The 21,793-nt window shown below is 41.0% G+C and overlaps 1 protein-coding gene across 16 annotated transcripts in view; it reads left to right on the top strand.

Annotated features, from left to right (window-relative positions):
- CELF2 (CUGBP Elav-like family member 2) overlaps positions 1-21,793 on the top strand; it is a 565,018-nt gene that overhangs the window by 415,630 nt on the left and 127,595 nt on the right. For all 16 annotated transcript variants that reach the window (XM_086744976.1, XM_086744963.1, XM_086744970.1 and 13 more), the window contains one exon: positions 10,474-10,670. In XM_086744976.1, the coding sequence (XP_086601102.1) occupies positions 10,493-10,670 (178 nt within the window). In that variant the 5' untranslated portion in view covers positions 10,474-10,492. The remainder of the gene's footprint in view (positions 1-10,473; positions 10,671-21,793) is intronic.

Here is a 21,793-nt window from a genome sequence, read left to right on the forward strand (position 1 = left end):
AAATTTCAAGAGGAATCAGGCAATTAAATTTCAAACCCTCATCTCTTCTGCTTGTTAGAAATTCATCGTTTCACATAGATGCAACATTTGGTTGTGTGACTCGTGTTTTCTCTATACACAGTTTCATTTTAATTTTTTAATATTGTCTTTCCCTGTTGTTGGGATTTTTTTTTCTTTCTTTTTCTGGACAGGTTATACATATGCTAATAGAAATATGCCTATTATTTGAAGCATAGTTCTGCTTGTCAATGAAGCTTCATTAACACCGTTATCACTGCCTGACATTTATCTTATAATTTTCCAGAGTTGACTGTTACATCTCCATGGAAACCCAAATTGCAATTGAAACAAGTGAGATAATAAAGGCATCCGCAGAGGATTGACAGTATGCAAGCCCACAGTGTTTGCAGGCTACATTTGTTTATAGTTCCTTAGATAAATCCATTGCGGTGGAGATTTTTATTACCTGTCTCCTATCTTTCTGTGACTGCTGCTTATTGCAAGGTTTAGAACAACACTTTTTTTTTATTTTGCTGTTTAATTAGAGCAATAAATTTTATTGGACTCAGCAAGGGAGGCATTGAAGCTGTAAATTCTAGAGTGATTTTTCTAGGATGAAATATGAAGTTCTTTATATATGATTTTGGCACTATATAGATTGATGCATTCTTAGGTTGGTTTGGAGGTTTTTTTGAAGCAGCCAAAACTTACGATCGCGAACTCTTATGATTTGCTGACTCTTTCAGTATGCAAGAAGGATCTTTTTTTTTCTGTACCTAAGGACTTGAGCTCTCTAAGTTCATGACTCTAAATCAGTTTAGATGGTGCCTCAAAGCACAGAGTCATGAAACTGGAGTGGGTCCAGAGTGAATTAATCTGAAATTAATTTGATTTTGAAAGGCTCCATCTGGCTGTGTTTGGAAAAGGCATTTAGACAGATATATAAACAAATGATCATCTGTATTCTGTATGCCAGATGTGGTGTCAAAAAAAGGAAGAAATGGTTTAAAAAAAAAAAAATCAGCTGAGAGGGATTTTGTTGTAACGATGCTCAACTTGTTAAAATTACAATTGCATCACACTTTGGCGAATAATCTTTTCTTATACTCAGATTTGTAAAAGGGAGGAGCATGAGTGAGCTTGATAGGATATTTTGTTTTAAGAAAGAAAATTGAATGTCACAGCTTGCTTTAATTGTCTATTTGAGATCTCACGTAAATAAGCGCAGCTAACGGAAACGGCTCTGCTCTTAATACAAGCAGTGCCGTGATCTTCCATTCACTTTTGAAGAAACCTGTTTAGGTAAAGCCGCCCTGTCAGACACGAGCCACTGGCCTCCTTCTCTTGGGACACACATTTTTGGTCCTGTGATGATTGCTCCCGGCGTGTTGTGGAGCCCAGCTGGGAGCGGGTCCGAGCGCGTGTGCACACGTGGGTGCCAGTCCTGAGATATGTTGGAGTGTAAGTTACTTCTTGCAATAATCGGTTGACTTTAGCACACAGAAACAGCTGTATTTCAAAACAAACGTTTGGCAGACACCTTTCCCATGCCCTCCGTCCCCCCAAGACCAACTCAGGATGCAGTTTGCCGTAAACTAGATAAACCTTTGCAAAGCTCATAAGAACTTGCAGATAACTGCCAGCCTGCACACAGAACTTGCTGAAGTAGTCACGTCATTAATTATCAAGTAAAAAAAAAAATTTTTGAAGCTTTCATTACTGCCTTTGAAGTTTTTTTTTGAGGCAAAGGAAGAAGGGAATTGAGTAACAACTTTGTAAATTTGGAGCAGAAAGTGTTTGGAACATGGAGAGAGGGACTGGGGTTGTTGACAAGAAAACAGATGGTCCTACGTGGCCTGAATTTTAAAAGCCTGGTACAGTTCTAATTTGGTTGTTGACATGTCACAAATATATAAGCATTTGTGTGTAATCAAATGCTTTTTTTTTTTTTTTTTTTTTACGTAATACTGATGAATGTTTCCTGCCACACAGAAAGAAGTATGCTTCATTGCAAATATGTGCAATCAGGAAAGCAAGGCATTAATAATCCACAGCATTAATACTGAGCAGTCAGCTACTTCAGACTCAGCTTCACGTTAAAGATTATATCATTGGTGCTCCAAAACTATAATATAATGGTGCGACCGCATGAGTGCTCTCTCATGTTACTGTCCAGCTTACAGTAATGCAGAGAGAACCCCTTTGCAATAGGAGTCCCTATTAGAATTAGCAGGAGTCCCTTTTAGAATTAGCACAAATGTTTATGCCCAAGGGCAGCCTCTGCCCAAAGAGGTTACGAAGGAAAAAGTTGGCAAGGAGCACGGGAAGAGTGGAACAGTAAGTTGCAGTTGTTGCTCACAAGCATCACAGTTGTGGTGATCTGCCAGGGTTCTCTTCCTGCCATAAAAGAGATTAGTTTAGAGACAGAAAAATTGCAAGTAAGAAGCCTTTGTTAATGCTTATCTCTCCAGGTCAACTCCAGGAGATGGCCAACAGAAAACAGATCTTTAAATTTTGTGACTTAAACATTTATCAGCCATGTCTTAACTCTTGTGATACTTTTCTCCTGCTGCGTAGAGTTAGAAATGCACCTGCCTTACACTTGATGAAGACAGACCCAATCTTGTTTGCAGGTTTAATGTTCAGAACAAATTCTGCCCAGAAAGCAAAAATGACTTATTGAGTGGTTGCCTGAGCTGAGCTTTATGTTGCAGAACATTACTGCTTGGCAGACCTCATCTAGCCTTGAAGTAATTAGTTCCCAAAGCCTACAGGACAGCCTGGAAGAACAAGGCTGGGGGTTAATACATAGCCTCTTAGTTTGGATCTCCAAGCACTTACTAGAGTCGTTCTTATCATGTATCCCTAGAAATTTGTGATCCTTGTCCTTATGTGAACAAGAGGAGAAACAAACTCAAGACAGCAAGGGCTGGAGTGCAGTGGGTTTGGCTTTCTTCAGCAGATGTCTGTCACTGCCTGTTGGGCTTCTACCAGTTTCAGTTTAGTAAAATCTGTAGGCCAGCGTAGAGAAATCCTTAAAGATACTGAAAATAGACCATAATAAGTTTTATCAGCATAAAGAAAAAGATGCCACACAGTTCAGACCTGTACAGATCGTGTGTTTAATTGTTTGCTTCCACTGTTGGATGAACTAGCAATGATATTTAATTGATTTACAAAATAGAGGACTTAAGAAAAAAAAAACTCTTCCTGTTTGCCTTCACTTCTGCAGTCATTCATTCTCTTGTTTACATATATTTTAACTTGTATGAGATATTCCACTCATGTCTGTGTACAGCATATACACATTGTTAAGCACTACTGCATGTTCTAAAAAATAATTTTCCTGATAAAAAATAGGTCCATACAGTAGCAGTAAGAGCTGAGACAGTCTGAGACATATTGGACACCTTTTTCTTTTTAAAAATGTATTTCAATGTATGATTTTTTTTGAAGATGTGATGTAGGAGATGTACAAAGCTTTTGCAAAGTTATTGTTGCTTGACTCCACAGCTCTAGGAAGCATTCCCAAAGGCAAGACATCAAAATAACATCATTTGGTAATTTTAAACATGTGTATGAGGAGTATCCAGGGTTCAGGTTGAAACCCCAGCCTTAAATCGAACTGGTTTGTAATGGAGGTGGTGCAGCCACACAGAGCTGAGCACCTGAAGAGCCACCAGCCTCTAGAGGTGAATGCTTAGCAATGAGCACAAGGGTGGTTGCAGCCAGGTAAGGACAGACCCTCTCTCATTTGCTTTGGTGAGCAGAATTCTGAGGGCTAATTTTAGGAAGTCAAGAAGCCTGAGCACAGAGGAGTGTATGTGCTCCAATGTGCACCAGGAGCTGAAAAGGTTAATTGCATTTTAACATAGCTCTTCTTGTGATTTCCTTTTGTATCTTTGATTTCTTCATAAAATCATAGAACGGTTTGACTTGGAAGGGACCTTTAAAGGCCATCTAGTCTAACCCCTCTGCAAGAAGCAGGGACATCTCCAACCAGATCAGGTTGCTCAGAGCCCCGTCCAGCCTGGCCTTGAACGTTTCCAGGGACGGGGCGTCCACCACCTCTCTGGGCAATCTGGGCCTGTGTTCCACCACCTTCACTGTAAGAAATTTCTTCCTTTCTTCCTCTGATACTAGTGAGGAATCTGCATCTATACCTCTTAAAAATACTGTGTTTTATCTCAGGTGTGCTCAGCTCTCTTCTGTTGTTTCTCTAGTATTTTCTTCAGTACGTTTCCCAATTCATATTGCTCTGAGTATCACACAGTCTGGCCTACCTGCTTGAAAGGCCACTTCCCTCTGCTGCTCTTTCTCCCAGCCCAAATTTATTCTCCATCAAAACATTTTTCAAAATAGGAAAAGTTTTTTTCCCCAGATTTTAAAATCTGTTTTCCTCTGTGGCAGGATGCTACCTCCTTACATTACTTAAAATTTGCATTTAAGGCATTAAAGTGATCGCATGTACTAAACTTGGAATTAATCAGAAAACAAGTATCCCCTGTAGTAACAATGGTTTGCCACAGTTTGTGTGATCTAACATACGGAGAGAGGTAGCAAAGCTGAGCTACAGCTAATCGCTGATTTCACCAGAAAAATTACTCTGAATTTTAAATTATCAGGGGAGTAAAAAAGACTCCCTTGTCTTGAGAAGCGTTATGATTTTACAGATAATTTCTGCCAATGTGGAGGTAACACATGAAAAAAAATCTTTACATTTGCCCTTCAGTGCTTACGTGAGCACTTGGGTGTTATTAGCTACTGAGAAGAATAAAATCTGAGTGTTGGACATCCGGTGTTAAAAGCCATCAGGACTGTCCACGTAGTGAACGTGAGAGAGTGCACGTGCGATTGCTCTCTGCTGGATGGATGGAGAATTGCTCGGCTCTTTGTTTGAGGCTTTGTGGGTCTGTGAGATGGAGTGAAGAACATTTGCGAGCTCTGAAGTTTTGGTTTCCCTCCCGCCATTGCAGTTGGCCTTCAAGTGTGGCAGAACGGGAGCTTTGCAAGTCTTGCAGCAACTTGGTCATCAGCCCCGCTGAGGGGTGCGGGGAGAAAATTATTTTGTAGGCGTTACGGCACATGTAGGCCCAAACGTCTGGCCGTACGCTGCTTTGTTCATTGGGCACGATGTCAGGTTCATTTAGCAACTGCTGTTATGGATATGTGTTACTTAATAATAGTTATTAGTATTATTAGCATTTAATAGGTCTGCCAAAAACTTTGCAAGACAGTACAGCAGGAGCAGCTAATGATTTTTGAAACATCATCTTTCCTTTCAGCTGCTTTTGAGCAACTGTGCTGTGAAAATACTGACGGGCCAGAAAGCTTCTGGAGATGGCTTTTTCTGCCCCCAAAACACAGAGATCTGGTCATTTACAGCTTAAAAATACAGAATGGCTGCTTTTTTTTTTCTTTGTTTGTCAGAGGTTCTGGCCCTTATTTTGCTGGCCAAAATCCAGTTTGGGTAATTACATTCTGTGTCTATAAATCGCAACCCCCTGCAGTTTTCAATTGGGTATGGTATTGTTCTACCCTTCCTGGCTGAAATTGTTGTGCGATAATTCTCCGTGTCATTAAACAGCTGCCGTCTGTCACCTTACGATGAAGTCATTCCTCTCTAAACAATGAGTTTATAAAGCCCTTTTGGGTCCTTCCAGATAAAATTTGCTCGTAAACCAGCAATTATGATCTTTGGAGTACGGCAAGGTGATGCTTGTTTGTCTCTCTTGACAGCAGTTGGAGTCCTTCAAACGCGTGTTGTCCCTTTTGTCAGCCCCTGTGATATCTTGGCAGTGACTTGCAGCTCGGATATAAATATTTATTACTTGTAAAACCCCGATGCCTGTAAATGCCTCTGCTGGGGTGGATTTACTGGTCTTTACACTTGGAACCCTTTCGTTATCATGTTCTTTTTTTTATGTTGGCTCTTAGAAGGAGTTCAGTGTTCTCCTACAAATGTCTTCTACCGTAGAATGTGAAAAAGGCAAATCCCCAGCAAAATGGTAAAACTGATAAAATAGGGTGAGGGTTGAGACGTGAATTAACCAGAATGGAACAGTGAGAAGGGTTCTGGGCAGAGTTAAAAACAGATCTGAAAAACAAGTCTTGTGTAAACTCGTTTGGTCCCCGTTAATGTCTGTTTTTCAGCACCTAGTTTGACACCTAGTTCATTAATGGAAATGAATATGGATTAACGCCAAAGCTCTTAACAGTGACGGACTTAAGAGAGTCCCTTTTGATCTAGACTTTGTTTCTGAAGTCTGCCTCTCTCTCTTTAGCGGTCAGTTCACTTTTAGCCGTCTTGCTGTAATTACAGATATGAATGGGAGAGACAGCGAAGGCTTCTACTAGGTTTTTCCGGTGCTCCTGCTTAAGCAGCAGTGATATTAAAACGATCTCTGGCTCGTCAAAGAGTGGCCCTGTCAGCTTGCTGAAATGATGGAATGGTAGTTAGGTTATTAGAAGGAAAATTGGCACAAATTGAGAGAGAGGATGCTCTAGCAGCAACCACAAGCAGCCAGCGACTTGGTGGCTTAATCTCTGCCCTCGGGCTGCTCTCTACGATACAGATGACACCTTGTCAGTGAAGATGATGTGCTGGGTCACCCCGGAGTCCAGTGGGCTAAATTGGCCATGGAGGGAAGGATTGCTGTGGTGTAGAGACAGCAAGCCACACAATCTAATTTTTTTTTTTTTTTTTTTTTTGTATGTCATCATTTGGGTACTGACAGTAATTGTCAAGGGATCCCATTCTCATTAGTGTCCCCTAGGCACAGCTATCTCTGTGCGCTCATGCTTTCAATAAATAGTCCTAAGCTTTTGCAACGTTGCTCTGCCTCCTCTTGGAAAGTTTCATGCGTGGTTTCTCTTTTGCTGTGTTATTTCTTGGGTACAGCAGGAGAGGAAGATGGGAAAAGGAAGGAGCTCCTTCCTCTGGAGCCATTGTGTTGGCAAAGAGAAGTGACAAAAAACCCCTGCAGCTGATGGCGACTAAGAGGTCCTCATGCAGAGCACGAGTCCATTGGGTGAAGATGAAGGCTGGGAGAGGATAAGGAAATTAATCTTTAGCAGAGGTTATTTGCAAGGGATCAGGAATATTTGGCTGGATTTTGCATTGACTCAAAAAGCTCTGTGACAAGTGAACCATCAGGCAGGTGTGCTGTGTAGTTGTGTTCCTCAGTGGAACCTTAAAGTACACTGCAGGGATCAAATCCATAGAATCTATAAAATTGGGAGTTTTTTCTATTGCTGTATTTCTGTTGTTTTATTTGCTTGTTCAGTTTGTCTGCATTGACTGTGGTCCTATGGCTGCTGCCGAAGCTGCGTGAGGATGCTACTGCAAGTGCCATCACTGCTACAGTGCTCATGTGCTCCTCAAAACCCCAACACTGAGAGCAGGATCCCTCCTCAGAGGTGCTCAAGAGCCTTAGTTTGCACTGAAGTAAAAGGAAATGCAATTTAGAAAGGAGTCCAGCTGTGCTTGTAGAAATGAGTGCTCTCTCTGTGGACTGAACTTGCCTATCAGCCCCTCAAAATGTTGGCAGCTCAGTGAAACCTCTACCTTGTGGTGGAAAAGGATTATAAAGAAAAGTCTAAGTTACCCTTGGTTTTTTTCCTAAATCAGCAGGAGTTAGTGGATTGGCAGAGCTGTCAGTGGATGGTGGCATTTAGTCCGGAGAAGTTTTAATGACTTACCTGAGTTAATTCAGGCAGCGAGTGACAGAACCTGTCTCCTCGGGCTTTGCGTCACAGCGAATGGTAGCCCATGCCTGAGTCAGAGCCTTTGACCATCTTTGTCCAGTAAAGCATTTAAGGAACATGATCAATGCAATTCGACTTCAGTTCCACCAAAGTAAAGAAAGGGCTTAAGCGTTTTGTGGAATTAGAAGAGATGTTGGCCTGTGCCTAAAGCTTTAGCTCAAAGCAGGAACTTGATGCTAGCGGGGTCGTTAACCTGAGAAAACAGGCAGAAGTGTTCAGTTTTGTGGTTTCCTGAAAATTGGCTTGTTAGCAATGGAAATTGTGGTGCTCTTGGTGGTAAATGTGGTTTGGGTAAAGGAAAAAGCAAAGGAACAAACTTGTTATTCTTTATTAAATATGACCTTTGCTGTAATTTTGGGCTAAAGTAGCAATTGTGTGTGGATTTCTTAAAGATGGGATCCAGCAGAGAGAACAGATGAAGGGCATAATTTAAAAATGAACTCAATTCGTTTTTTAATGTAAACAACGTAGAGAAGAAATGAAGTGAAAAGTGAAGCCCATTTCTGAAAGAAAATAGTTGACTGAGTCCAGGGCAAAGCTGAGAGCTGCACAGCCAAGGCTCTACCTTTTCTTGTCTTCGCAGGTCCACACTAATGTGTAAGCATTTCCCTTACTTATTTTGAGCTATAGATAAGATATTTTTCAGCCTCCCTACAGATTGGGGTTTACATAAAGGAATGGGAATTGGAAAGAAATAAAGGAGTGATTTTGTAGAGATCTAAGTGTCATGTAGGTGCCTACTGCTCCATGAAGGTCTTGAAAGTTGTTCCCAATTCAAGTGGGTCAGTCAGGGTTTTTCTGTTTCTTGGAGATTTTTGGAGGGGGGATGGTTCTTTGGTCATTTGGTTTGGCTTAGGTGTTACGTATGTATGCAAAATGAAGTTTCTAAGGCCTGGAGAAATTGTGATTCCTCCAGATGTGCTTGTGACCTGTAGAACATCTTCAAATGAAGAGCGTATGTAAGACTAGGGAGGGTATTTAAGCACAAAACGTAATATAAAAGGTTGGACCGAATCTTTGAGTCTCTTGCTGAGGCAAGAGTCCCACTGGAATCAGCAGGAATTTTGTCTAATAAATGACTGTGAGAAATCCTGTTGTCTGCCGATCCATGTTGAAGACACTTCACAAGTGGCGATCAGAGTTCTTGTTGATGGTTTAAAATGTGCCTTGAATATAACTTTTTCCTTCCTGCTGTAAACAGGGAAAGTGCTAAAGTTAATATGGGCTTATTAATATGTTAAGGTGAATTATGCTTTCAAGGAGATGAAACACAGGAAATGAAATAATTTGTCTTTGCACAGGTTATGGCTGTGAGATGGGAATTACACAGGGTTGTTTTTTTCTTGCCATTCTTAGATTACTTTTTTTTCATGTGTAAAATATGATTTTCGTCTGGTTGTGCAGATTTTGAGCTCTTCCAAGTCCTCCTGTGGGCATTCTCTCCTGAACAATCATCAAACAGAGAAATTGTAATTAAAGCCAAGTTTTTTGAAAGTGGCAGGTGGCTCTGAAATGCCTGAATTCTGCAATGATCAACTTTCAACATTGCTGAACACAGACCATTTCCACCCTTCTCCCGGTGGGAAGATGGGGGGAATGCTCTAAAAGTCGCGTCTCATTAGTGTTCTTTCCTGAAACTTGAAGTGTCCAAAAATTATCACCCCTTATGAAATCTCTAGCCAAGTAATTAATTGAAACTACTGTCCTTAATTATCAATAATGACATGAGGGTTTTTTTTTTTATTTTACTTTTGTTCAGTATTAAAAATATTTATTTTCCTTATAATAGTACAACTCTTCCTAAACCATAATGTGTCATTTGTCTCACAGAGGAGGTTATTTTTTGTTACTAACTTCTTTTCCTCTGCAGAAGTGTGTGGTTGTTTTGAACTTAGATGTACATCTGGAGATCAGATAGGGTAACGATTTACAGGGTGTGAAAAATTTCAAAAATTTGATCTCCTTTCGCAGGGAGAAAAACCTTTTGAAGCTGCATTTTAGTTTTTGCAGCAAAGTGGGCAATTTTGCAACTGCCTTCTCTTTTTGAATTGCACTAATTTTTTATGCCAGGGTGCAGTAAACAATGGACTTTAAACTGGAGCTCTCGGACTGCTTTTCCTTTTTAAAGAGCATAGGCAACTAATCAGCAGCAACCAGCCACATCACTGGAGTGTTTTCCATTCTAGGCAATATCAGACTAATTTGATGCACACATGGATGCTTCACACAATCTGCAAATTCATCGCTGGCATCTTGCATTAGTCATCTGACAGATTGCCAAGTGTTTCATATTCCTTTCATGTGACTTTATTACAAAACACACACACACACACACACGCACTGCCTTGTTTCTGCCAGTAGCCAGTTCAGTGAGAATTCACTGCAGTCCTGCATGCAACAGCCATGGAGAGGAATTTACACTTATTTGTAACTGTCCTCAGCTTTAAAATGCAAAAGTCCTGGTTTGCGTTGTGCCACTCTCTTCTTATATAGTGACATTAAGGGGCAGCCTGCAGAGAAAACCAGGCTTAATGAAAAATGTAATCGCATTGTTTTTTGCTCAAAATACTTATGCTATTAATTAAATACTGATTTTCTTTTTTCTGCTTTGTGCCAATTGACATCATCTTCTGCATCTAGTGCATATGAAAACTACGCAGTCTCCTAACTTGCCTTCTCTTTTTAATCTCCTTTTGCACTTTCTAGTAACGGCACAGCTAACAAGATGAATGGAGCTTTGGATCATTCAGACCAACCAGACCCAGATGCCATTAAGATGTTTGTTGGACAGATTCCCCGTTCATGGTCGGAAAAAGAGTTAAAAGAACTTTTTGAGCCTTATGGAGCTGTCTACCAGATTAATGTTCTCCGAGACAGAAGTCAGAACCCTCCCCAAAGTAAAGGTACAGTAGTTGTACTCTCTTTGCTTTCAGTTTGCGTTTTTTGGGGGGTTTTTTTGTTTTTTTTTTTTCCCCTGATGATCTTGCTTGCCTTCAGGATTTCCAGGGAGGTTTATATCTGGGCTGTCTTTTTGGAAGCATACTGTGTTGAGCTATGCAGCAGTCCTAAGAGGAGAGGACTCCTCAATACCTATTGATTACTGTCTTCCTTCTCTTCTTAAATTGCAGTTTAAATGTCTGTTATCTGGAAGCATGCATTCCAACTGCGCAAAAAATAACAAAAGATTGCCGTCCTTGTTTAAATTATTATTGCCAAGAGACATGGAAACCTGAGCGGTCACTTTCCCAGGATTAGCTCATGAAAAATATAATTTTCTACTTCCTTTCATTTCCTCTCTTTGCACCCCAGGTGGGAATAATTTTCAGGATACAGAAGAAGAGAAAGGATAGCAGTGGGCTCTTGGCTCTTGCTACATCATTGCTCCAGAGGCAATAAAAATTAAAAAATAGAGTCATCCTGCCCTTTTTCCAAAATCTGATTTCTTTTCTGCAGTCATGTTAAACGATTGATTTTTGGCACTAGGATTTTTTCTAAAAGAAAAGGTTGTTTTTCCTTCCTGCTTTTTTTCCATACACATGTGAAGTATTTGTCCTTAACTATATTGCTTTCTTTAACGCCATATCTGTGCACATGTAGGCATGTGAGAGTTCTGTCTATTATAGCTATATAAATACAGCATATGCTTACATGTAGAATGAAAGTGAATGTTTTGTTTCACAGAATGCATTTTTCTCCCTGAATAGCTGTGTACTTTCATTTACACTTTGAGTTCTTCAGCTTTGGAATATGAAATATGTATTGCTAGCATTACAAATAATCAGTGCAGCTCAGAGGCGTAACTAGATATCCATGTGTGCTGGTTTAAGGTTACTCGGTAGTTCTTCATTCCTCCTGCACTCCTGCCGCCGCTTCTAAAAGCCTTTAAAGTGCACGTGCTGTGGAGAATATCGTAAAATGATTTTGTGGGCTAGCAGCTAACTATCTGCAAAACAGCGCTCGCTTGAGATTTCCAGTTCAGTGAGGGGTGATTGCTGTCGCATGAGGTGTGCAGCACAACTTCGGGTGCTCCTGTGCTTTTGTGCAAAGCGATGTAGAGGCTCAGCATTTCCTCCTTGTCCTGGTACGGGGCAGAGGATCCTCTCAGTGACCTCTTCTTTGCTGTCCTGATTTATGCAGTCTTGTGCTTTGAGTGGTATTAGTTCATTCTGGGTTGCTTGCGTACATCACTTCTGGTTACAAGATTTGGTGCATTAGTGTGGCACCGATGTTGGGGAAGGGGGTTCACCTCACCGTACCTTGCTGCTAATCAAGTCCCTGTACTAAATTGCTCTTTCCCACCGGCATTTCCAAAGTGGAAGGTGTTTTTGATTGCAATGTTTCAGTGTAGTTCTGCTTCCAGGTCCCTCCGTTCTCCAGGATTGATGTATTCTAGCGTGCAGACCCCTGCTATGTTAGCACAGAGCCCTTACCAAGTGTCTTTTTCTCGTAATGCTGGATAGAAGACAGCATTAAGAGGTCAAGCAACTGGATTTTCTACAGTCCAGGCTGCTATGGATGAGCAAACTCCTACTTAGTTTAAACCACTAAAATGTTGAACTTTGAGACTCGTCCGTTTAGAAAGAGCTGATTCCCGGGCCAGAGAAATGTCTTCCCACTAAGCAGTTAATGAAGTGAGAATGATATTGTACTTAGACAGAAGAAAGCCATTGATTCCCATTTCTGTAGTGTTTTCCATTGTACTGTACCTGTCCGTCAGGCAGCTGGAAGGCATAAGGATTAAGCACAAGTCATGCAAATCATTGTACACTAATTATGAAGGCTTGTAGTGCCCATATTCAATGTTCTTTTTGAAAGGTAGTGGCTTGTTATGTTTTTTTGCTTGGACTCTTTTCAGCCATGCAGAGATGATGCTGTTATGTCACTTCAGACATTATATGTTTTAATGAGTAAATGAAATTAATCCTCAAGAAAGACAGGATAACCTTCAGACTTACATTTCCCTGACACAGCAGCAAGCTCCTCTGGTGGTCAGCTTGGAAGCTGTGGAAGGGTGTATCTCCATGCTGGCTCTGTCCTTCCTCCCGGCTGAGTCTGCCAGCAAGGCTGCTAGATATAGAAACCTCTTGAGTTTCTTGTAGGTATCTCTTGACTAGGAATGATCTTTATTTTCTTAATCGAGTAGAACAAAGGATTCTGTGTGAGAAATTGTTAAGAATCTACTGGAAACAAACAAACAAAAAAAATGCGCTGAAAAATGTCTGGTAGTCTTGTTGTCATCGTGATGCATGAGAAATACTTCGCCTGTGCTGTCTAATTGGCATTTAATAACGAAGCTGAGTTTTGACTTTTTGTTCGGAGGTGTGGTTGAATTCTGTGCTCTCTTTCTGTGTAAACACCCACACGAAACAATGGTTTTTATTTTCTTTAGACTGAGTGGATTGTGATAATGCCAGGCATTTTCCTGCCCACTGTCTCTCTGCATCACCTCCAGTTTTGCAGAACAGTGCATCAGGAGGACCTTGTGGTCAGGTGACACTGGAAAAAAGTCCATTTTTCATTTCATTGCATGGTCGTGGCTATGTGTCGTGCAGAACAGTCACAGGCTCGTATCACCCAGAAATGTTCTCTGAATATTCAGCAAGCCATGAGTTGCAATGATGAAAACGCAAGTTAGTGTTACTACATTGTGCACGGGGAGTGACGGTTTGATTTCATTCTTTGAAGAAAGGCATTTTGATTTTCGAAAGATTTCTCGCTTACCAGACAAGGGCTGTGTATTTCTGTTAGCATGGCCGAAGGGGCTTCTCCAATTTGGACAGAATTTTTCTCTGATGAGCTGTTTATGAAGCTGCAATCTGAGTCTCTCCCAATTCTGTCAAAAATAACCATAGGCTGCTTCTCTCTCTCCTGCTGTTATTAAGGCTGTCTTTCATACCCTCCAACGACAGACGGCCTAGTTCATGTCTTTCCTCCTTTTTTGTATAGCTTGCCAGCTCTGCAAAGCTGAAGCTGGAAGAAGAGGAGGAAGACAGGTAGAAAGCCAAGTTTCACTCACTTTGGAAAACTAGAGAAAAACCATCTTACTTCCACAGATACATTGCTGCTGATGCAGAAGTTGAACTTTGTCTTCATTAATTGGGAACCGCAGGAACGGCTGTGTTTCGGCGGGTTATGGCTGGAATATCCTCTGTCAGTAGGAAACACTTGGTGCTTTCCAGAGTTTGCAGTCCTCTGGTTCTTCTTGGATCTGCGAAAGAGCTCAGCAAAGTAATTTGACTTTGTGTTTATCCCCTGTTGTTTTGTAAGGCTTTTTCCTCTTTCTGCAACAAAAGAAATCTGGGGGATTAGGTAAACTAAATAAAAAAAAAAAAAAGGCAGGAAATCCTGTAACACTGAAATAAATGGCACTTTCAGCTTCTAGGGGCTAAGGCACAGTCTAGGCAGATCAGCCCTCTCTGTTCCCAGTCCAGCCTGCTGCCTTTATATAATTTACTCTGGGTGGATAGATGACTTTTTTTTTTTTTTCGGAGTAGTTGTTAAAGAGAGCTTCTGTAATACCTCAACTATGGGAAGCTCTATGCTCTATGGGAAGGCAGTATACACTGCCACCGAGATCTCTCTGCTTCCCCACTGTTCTCCGAAGCCGGAAAGATTTCCTTGGCTGCTTTTGTTTTGGAGTCCAAGTGCTGAAGCGAGCAGATGGCACGGGGCTACTTTTGCCTTTTGAAATGCAGCAGGAGAGTCTTGGGCCAGATCCCCGATGTCCTTTTGGTCCCTTGCCCCTGTTTCGATACCTGTTAACTCTTGTAGGGATCAAGGTCCCCTAAACCAGCTTTGGGAGCCTGAGGCTGCCTGCGCTGCCCTAGGAATCGCGTTGCAGAAAGCAGGGGAGAGGCACCCGTGTTAACAACTAACTCCGTGTTTCCTTGTAGCCTTTTACAGACCCTTTATCAGATTAGAGGGAGGCTGCTGAGTGAACAAGGATGTGCTGTAGTTAAAGGCCAGTGTTTATTATTATCCTATTTAACATGGTAATTCAAGTCTACCGGGAAGCAAGCAGAGGAATCTGCTAATGAGGCATTCGTCTGCTGCATACAGGAGAGACCGGGTGGGCAAGGTGTGTAGGAGGCAGAAGTGATGTGGCTTGTTTGGGTACCATTTTGGCTGCAGTTTAGCCCTTCAGAAGGGCTCTTGTGTGAGCAGGGGGGATGGTTCCTCCCATTCAGCAAGTCCCTGCTCACGGTGCCCAATTTCCTGCGAGGTGGGAGGAAGGGAACTCAGGCAGCGTGGGAGCAGAGCTGCGGCACGCCGCTTGTCACACAAACACGTCCTGACTGTCCTCAGCAGCGGCAAAGATGTTGACCAACTGTTCCTTGCCTGCCCTTGCATCACCGCTCAGCCGATTGCATGCTCCTGCTCCTTGAAGCAATTTCAATGCATTGGGTTTCGCAAAACTATTGTAGATGCTGTTTAAAAGCTCTCTTCAGCCAGCACTCCAGGAGTCAGGGTTTCTCTACACATTTTCACTTATTTTGTGTTTTGAATACTCTCACAGGTCCAGATGAACACTGTTTAGTTTTTGAGATCCAATGAGTTGCGTCATGAGCACATATGCTGTCGAAACTGCAGGACCTGGGACCGCAGCCACTATGCACGTGTAGTTTAGACTGAATTTTAGTGGTCATGGCTGAGAGATCTTCTGTTACAGTTGCAGGCTTGGAATCTTTCATGCACTGTGAAAAGTACCCTGCATTTTCTTTTTTTTAACTACATGAAGTTTCACACGCCAAAGACTGGCAAAAGCCAGATGTTGCTGTTAGGTACAGGTGCAATGGAGAGGGAGAATGAATAATGAAGTTGAGTTTTTAACTTTCAGTTTCAGACTTCAGGATGTTTAAATTTAAACCTTAAAAAAACTGTAATTCTATAATTTTATATGGGTTTTAAATAGCATTATAAAATGTATTATAGATGTGAGCTGATTTTTGTAAAAGGTAATTCTTATTCAGCAAATCTGCTGGAGTTTTTCAAGCGGTTTCTCTGGAAGTGGACAGGTGTGAAATCATGTGTATAATCAAGCTGGATTTCCCAGGGGCGTTTCACACAGCGTCGCACAGGAGACTAATACATATGGCTGCTGGTGGAGCAGACAAGGGCCCATTTTCAAATGGAGAATGGAGCTGGTTAGATGATGGAGGGCAGATTAGAATGGGGAAAGGTGATGGGCCAGGGGAGGGGAGAGGATGATGACTGGCGAGCAACAGGGACTGTTATTGGAGATCGATACTTTTTCACTCTCTATGTAAATAGCTTTGACAGAACGAACCACCAACTTGTTATCCAACTTTTTGGATCATGCGGGAGGGACTGGATGGGGGTGAAGCCACCTGATAACTTGGAGAAAACAATCCAATACAAAGAGATTCAGCTGGGTAACACGAACCGTGAGCAAGAAGAGTAAATCTGAGGTTTGAGTGAGCATGTATGTTGAATGAGTGTGTTTTTCAAAGATTCAAGAGCAGGAGAGGATTTGAAGAGTGCACATATCATAAAAGGACTGGCATGATGTTGTATCCGTGTGGTCCAAAAGGCACAGAAAATGCAAAGCTGTATAAATGGAAGCATTCAATGTAGCTTTCAAGGAAATACTGTACCGCTTAAAGAAGGATTTTTTTGATCATGTTTAAACTACTGTTACCAATATTTAGTAACATTCTATAGAAAAGGGCAGAGGTCTAGAGAAGAGCAGCATGGTTTTGTATGAAGTCAGGGAGGGTTAAGCCATGGTAAAAGGTCTGAGAAGGTTAACTTGTAAAGGGCTTCAAGCATTGACTTACAAGAAAGCTAAAAGGAGAAAAGCTGAGGAAGAATACAGAACTGTACCTTGGTTTGGAAAGAAAAAGTTACAAGGGGATACGATTGAAGTTTCTGCAGTATTTTGAAGTGCATACTGGAGGCAGGAATAGGTAAGGTCTTTCAATTAATATTAAACCCAGAGACTGCACAGCGTAGACTTAAGATTGAGAAACAGCAGGCCAGCAGAAAAAAAAATCCAACTTCTTAAGCCAAACTTTCTTCCTCCACATGCAGAGTAAAGAGTGATCTTCCAGAATTAGCAGTAAGAAAAGTTCCTGAGGAAACTTTTCTCTTGCTTGCTTCCATTTAGTATTTTGAAGTCATGCGTCTGGAGCGGTGTGTGACATGACTGTTCCCCACGTCCCAGTACAGTTTCACCCCGTAAGCAGGACGAGGTGCCAAGGCTGCGGTGGACACAGCTGACAGCGGCCTATCTATGTCCAGCACGACGAGGGTCTGAGATTTCTGATGACCCCTGATATTTTTGTATTGCTTTGAAGGGGGGGAGCAGATGACGGTCATGTCCCATTGCGTACTTGACTGCAAACCTGTTGCCCGCATAAATCAGCCTCACTGTATATTCCCACCATTGACCATGGGAGGAAAATCAGCCCCTTTAATACCAGAAAGTGTCACAGCAAACCCAACCCAGTCAGATGGCACAGAAGTAGTGGAAGGTATTTGTTAAGATACTGTGACAGGAGGGGAGGTTTGTGATTGCAAAACAGGAAGAGTAGAAGATGTTGAGGGCATTGGGTAGAGAGTGTTTTCCAGTTGTTGTATTTAAAGAGGCAAGTAGCACGTAGAACTTTCCTTAGCCTTGTGTCTGAAGTTTCTATATACAGCATGTGAATGACTGGAGCTGGAGCAGAATTAAGATTTTTTTTTTTTTTTTTTAGGCATCTTTTCACTCCATGTTTTTACAGTGTTTATCACAGTGGGGACTTGGTCCAGAAGTGAGGACTCTGGGCATTGCTGTAAGAAATTAATTAAAATAACATGTCTCTAAGGGATTGCAGTAGATCGCTTTGGGGCTCATTGGTTGCAGTTTTGTAGCAGCTTAACTATGATTTACACCCGTATATGAATTTTCAGAATTAAGCTAAGATGGTGTAAGCACATTTCTAATTACATTTATGCTAAAAAAAAGTGCATAAACCTTAACTACATGAATTGGTTTAGTTAAATTGATAGAAAACCCGTACGCAGACCAGCCATTAGAAGAGTAGGAGGACTTCATATTCCGTTGTGGTTTTCTTAATCGATCTCTAATGTTTGTGTCTGATAAACACTGGGAGAAAAGGCAAGTTAGGTAAAGGGATGGTTGAGCTTCAGTTCAGGCATTAAATAAATCCAAGCACTTTCTAGGTGTGTTCAAGAACTCCAGGAATACAGGTAAAGTGTGGGTTCAGTTTTCCTGACAGTTCAGGAAAACCAAGAAAACAAAAAAAAAGAGATACGCGTATCTATCTTTTTTTTTTTTCTGATTATATTTAAAAACAATTGAAGGCTAATGACTGAGAATTAGGGGGCTTAAACAGTAGTGATTTTTTTACAAGACAGTGCTGGAAAAGAATATTATAAACAATAGTTAAAAAAGGCAGGCAGTTCTGTGCTATAATGTTGACTTCTTCAGCATGCCATCCAGCATTTACCTATAGAATGTATTAGAACAGCTTTACAAAAAAAAATTACAAATATTCTTAAAATATAAATGGATAATCTGTTTTTCATAATGCCATCATTACATCAGAACAAACCACATAGGCCTAAACTTCAGTCTCTCAAATATATAAACTCAAAGGCACAAATTGTGATGCATGGAAAAATCTAAGTCAAGTCATGCACACGCTTGCACACATGAATTAATCAATGGATATAATACTCAGACATAAAATCACATGCATGTTTAAATATTTTCAAGATTGGTCCCTGCATTTAACATATATACCTCTGTAAGAGTGCCAGATACCGTCAGTTTGAGATTTATAGTATGCAATTTCTTCAGTTGCGTATTAAAGCTCACATCAACGAGTTTCGATCTTTTTATGACATTGTTGTGGCACTAAAATTCTTTCCTCTTCCAATTTTCTATTAAATGAATAAACATACAATATTTATCTGCTTGCCACATAAAAAATGATGTGTATTTTTGTTAAAGAACGGTGGCTTAAAAAAAAAATAACATAACCCTTCTCTTAGTATATAGTGTTTCTAATTCTATTCCGTTCTGATGTTTGAATCGTTTGCTCATAACATAGGAGGAGATTTTGCAAAGGATTTGAGAAGTGGTCTGAAATCTTCACACACTTTGGCATGGAGCTCAAACCAAGAAAACATTTGACATCTGAGCAGTGTCAAAAATGAAGTGTAATTAGGGAGCAGCCGTATGAGCATGGGTTTCAGCTGCACTGCAGCTTCCAGGTCTCTCATTTCCACTGCAAGAACAGCATTCTATTGCTTTCATCATCTGCTCCTGTCACCACTAAAATCACGCAGAAGTGCATGTGCACACGTATGCACAAATAAATAAACGCCTAAAATGAAAGTCCACAATGCAAGAACTTTTTCTCATTAAGACAGAAGAGACTCCAAGGCAGTAAGAATTTCACTGTCACTGCTGAGTTGATGTGAGAGACACGTAAATATTACAATGATAGGTCACAATAAAAAGCTAAAGACCATGTTAAACCTTTTAGCAGAAATATGTCATCAGTTTTTCTAGTTCTTAACATGAACTTTAAACCCTGGGAAGGCCTTGAAAGTCTGTCTGCTATTCTTTCTCATTTTGAAATGTGTTACAAAATAGATAGATGTATAGCATTTGCAATGTAAATTGATTACTAGTTTATTACTTCCATCTTGCCCACACCAGACCTCGTCACCCTGTATTTTCTGCTGGAGCAAGGAGCAAGAGGACACTATTGGGGATGCTTTGGGTCTGGTAGGACCCACAGCCTACTTGGTGTCAGACTTCTGTTGTAGCAATGCCAGGAAAGGATGTGTTGTGCCACCTGTAGTGTTACTTTTTTTTAGGCTATAGTGCACTGTAACCATCAGCATAGTTCAAAAGAATAGCAAATACTTCCCTAAGGATAAAGTCTGATAGCGGCTTCTAAGCCTAGTTTGAGCTTAACTCAAGTCAGTGAGCTATGGGTGGAAGGCAGCATATGACATATAAATCTCCTGGTCCATCTATCTCAGGGAAGAAAGCATTTTTAGGAATCTATATCTTTCTAATTGCTTATAAAAACGCTCCAAGACAAGCCAGTGAATAAATTAAATTTTAATGTTTCCAGTGGATCTTTCCAGGTTTTCACTGAACCTAATTGCTGTCTAATCTATGCCCATGAGTATGCAGGTTTAAGTGGGACGTTAGACTTTCACTCTGCAGATTAAACTCTGTAGTGCATAAATTCATTATTATTTGTAGAGGAAAAAAAACTTCAGTGTCTACTACCTCATGGTTTTAATTTAAAATAACTACTACATCTGAACCGTGCATTCTTTTACAAGAATAAGACGAGCTGTAAAGAGGTGGAAGAAATTTTCTAATAAACTGTGCCTCTTATTTGCCTAACTAAATTGCGAAAAATTATGTTTCAAACAGTAATTAAACTGTTCTAGTAGCTCAAGGCGTCACACCTTCAGTTGCAGTTTTAAGGATCTGTACCACGTTAATACAATGTGCTGCATGAAACTTTTTAGCTGCAGGGATGAGCGCGGCACCGTAAGGAGCAGCGCTGCTGCTTCAGCCGTAGATCTCAAGTGTTTTGCAGAGGGAGACAAATATCACTCAATTTCTACTGCAAGAAGTGAGATAGAGAGGCCTGTGGAGACTTTTTCCAAAATTTTTGAGTCACTTTGAGCAGGCAGAGAATAACGTTCTGCCTGTGCCATTGTTGTGTCGTTTAAATCAAATCCGCTCCCTTCCTTCTCCGTGCTTGAATCTCTGGGCTGGCTGCCACAAGGATTTTGTTACGTTAACGCTGCCCAGGTGAGATCTACATCACTTTATTCACATATTAATTGGATCTGATGAGGACTGCGGTGCCCGTAGGCACCGGCTCCCACTCTTCCTGTGTCCCCCTAATTAAAACAATTGAGTATTAAACAACGTACTTCCTTTATTATTTGCAGATCATGGGATATAAAATCATTGTCGATTTAAAATGGACTGTATTAACCTGAGGAGTTCCGCCGGGGCCTCAGTTTCTATAGTGAAAAGTGTGGTGTTGTCTCTGGCTCAATTAGATTTTTCTCAGTGTCAATTTTAATTCACTTCACCGGAGCGTGGGGGAACTCTCTATGGAAGGGAAAATGTTACTTCTGAATGAGAGCCTCCTGTAGCCCACGTTTTACTGAGGAGTTTTAAAATGCTTCGCAGTCCCACGTCCTCCCTTGAACGTCTGCTATTGTATGCCATAAGAGCTGTACGAAATCGCTCGGTGTTTCTTAATGCGACAGGCATCTGGGTTTGACGGGAGGATGGAAATGGGGAAAGCGAGATCCTTGGCTCCCTCTTTTTATTTAATATTGAAAAAAAAGGGCCTTGGTGAACTTCGGTACTGTTTCTTTCTAACTTTAAAAGAGAAAAATGGAGTAGATCTTTAATTTGAGGGTGCTTCTTGTAGTTCTGAGAAAGAGAAGAAAAGAAAAAGAGCCTGTGATGGAATTGTGGGGGAAGGTTTGTCACAGACAGGGGCCTGAAGCATCCACTGTGTATAGGTGGGGCTTTCCGAAATGCTTGTTTCCATCATGCTCAGCAGATCTCTTCCCGTCTCTATACCTGTCCTTCCAATAGTTCATTAAACTCTCAAGATAGTAGATTTATGGATGTTTGTGCATAATTAAGTTTTACTTTGGGGTTGGGGGGGGAAGGTTTGTTTGTTTGAGGTTTTTTTTACCGACACCTCTCAGTTTCCAGTTTTGCACATGAGTTAGGCTGCTTTCCAGTATATCACTGGGCTACGTATGGGAAGGCACCTGGGAGTGTCACCAAAACCAGTCACTTAGGTCAATAGATGTGAACCACTTTTCTGGTTCAGACAGAAGACAGTACAGCAGCGTGATGCCACAGTGCCCCGCAGCTATTAATAATGTATGAAACTTAAATATTAAATTATCTCCATAATGTATCCCTTCATGTTTTTCAGAAGAATTGAGTAAAACACTACCAAAATTCTGATTTCTGAGTGTGTCATCTCCC

Source organism: Chlamydotis macqueenii, chromosome 1 (assembly GCF_036417535.1).
Source record: "Chlamydotis macqueenii isolate bChlMac1 chromosome 1, bChlMac1.mat, whole genome shotgun sequence".
Classification (NCBI taxonomy): Eukaryota; Metazoa; Chordata; class Aves; order Otidiformes; family Otididae; genus Chlamydotis; species Chlamydotis macqueenii.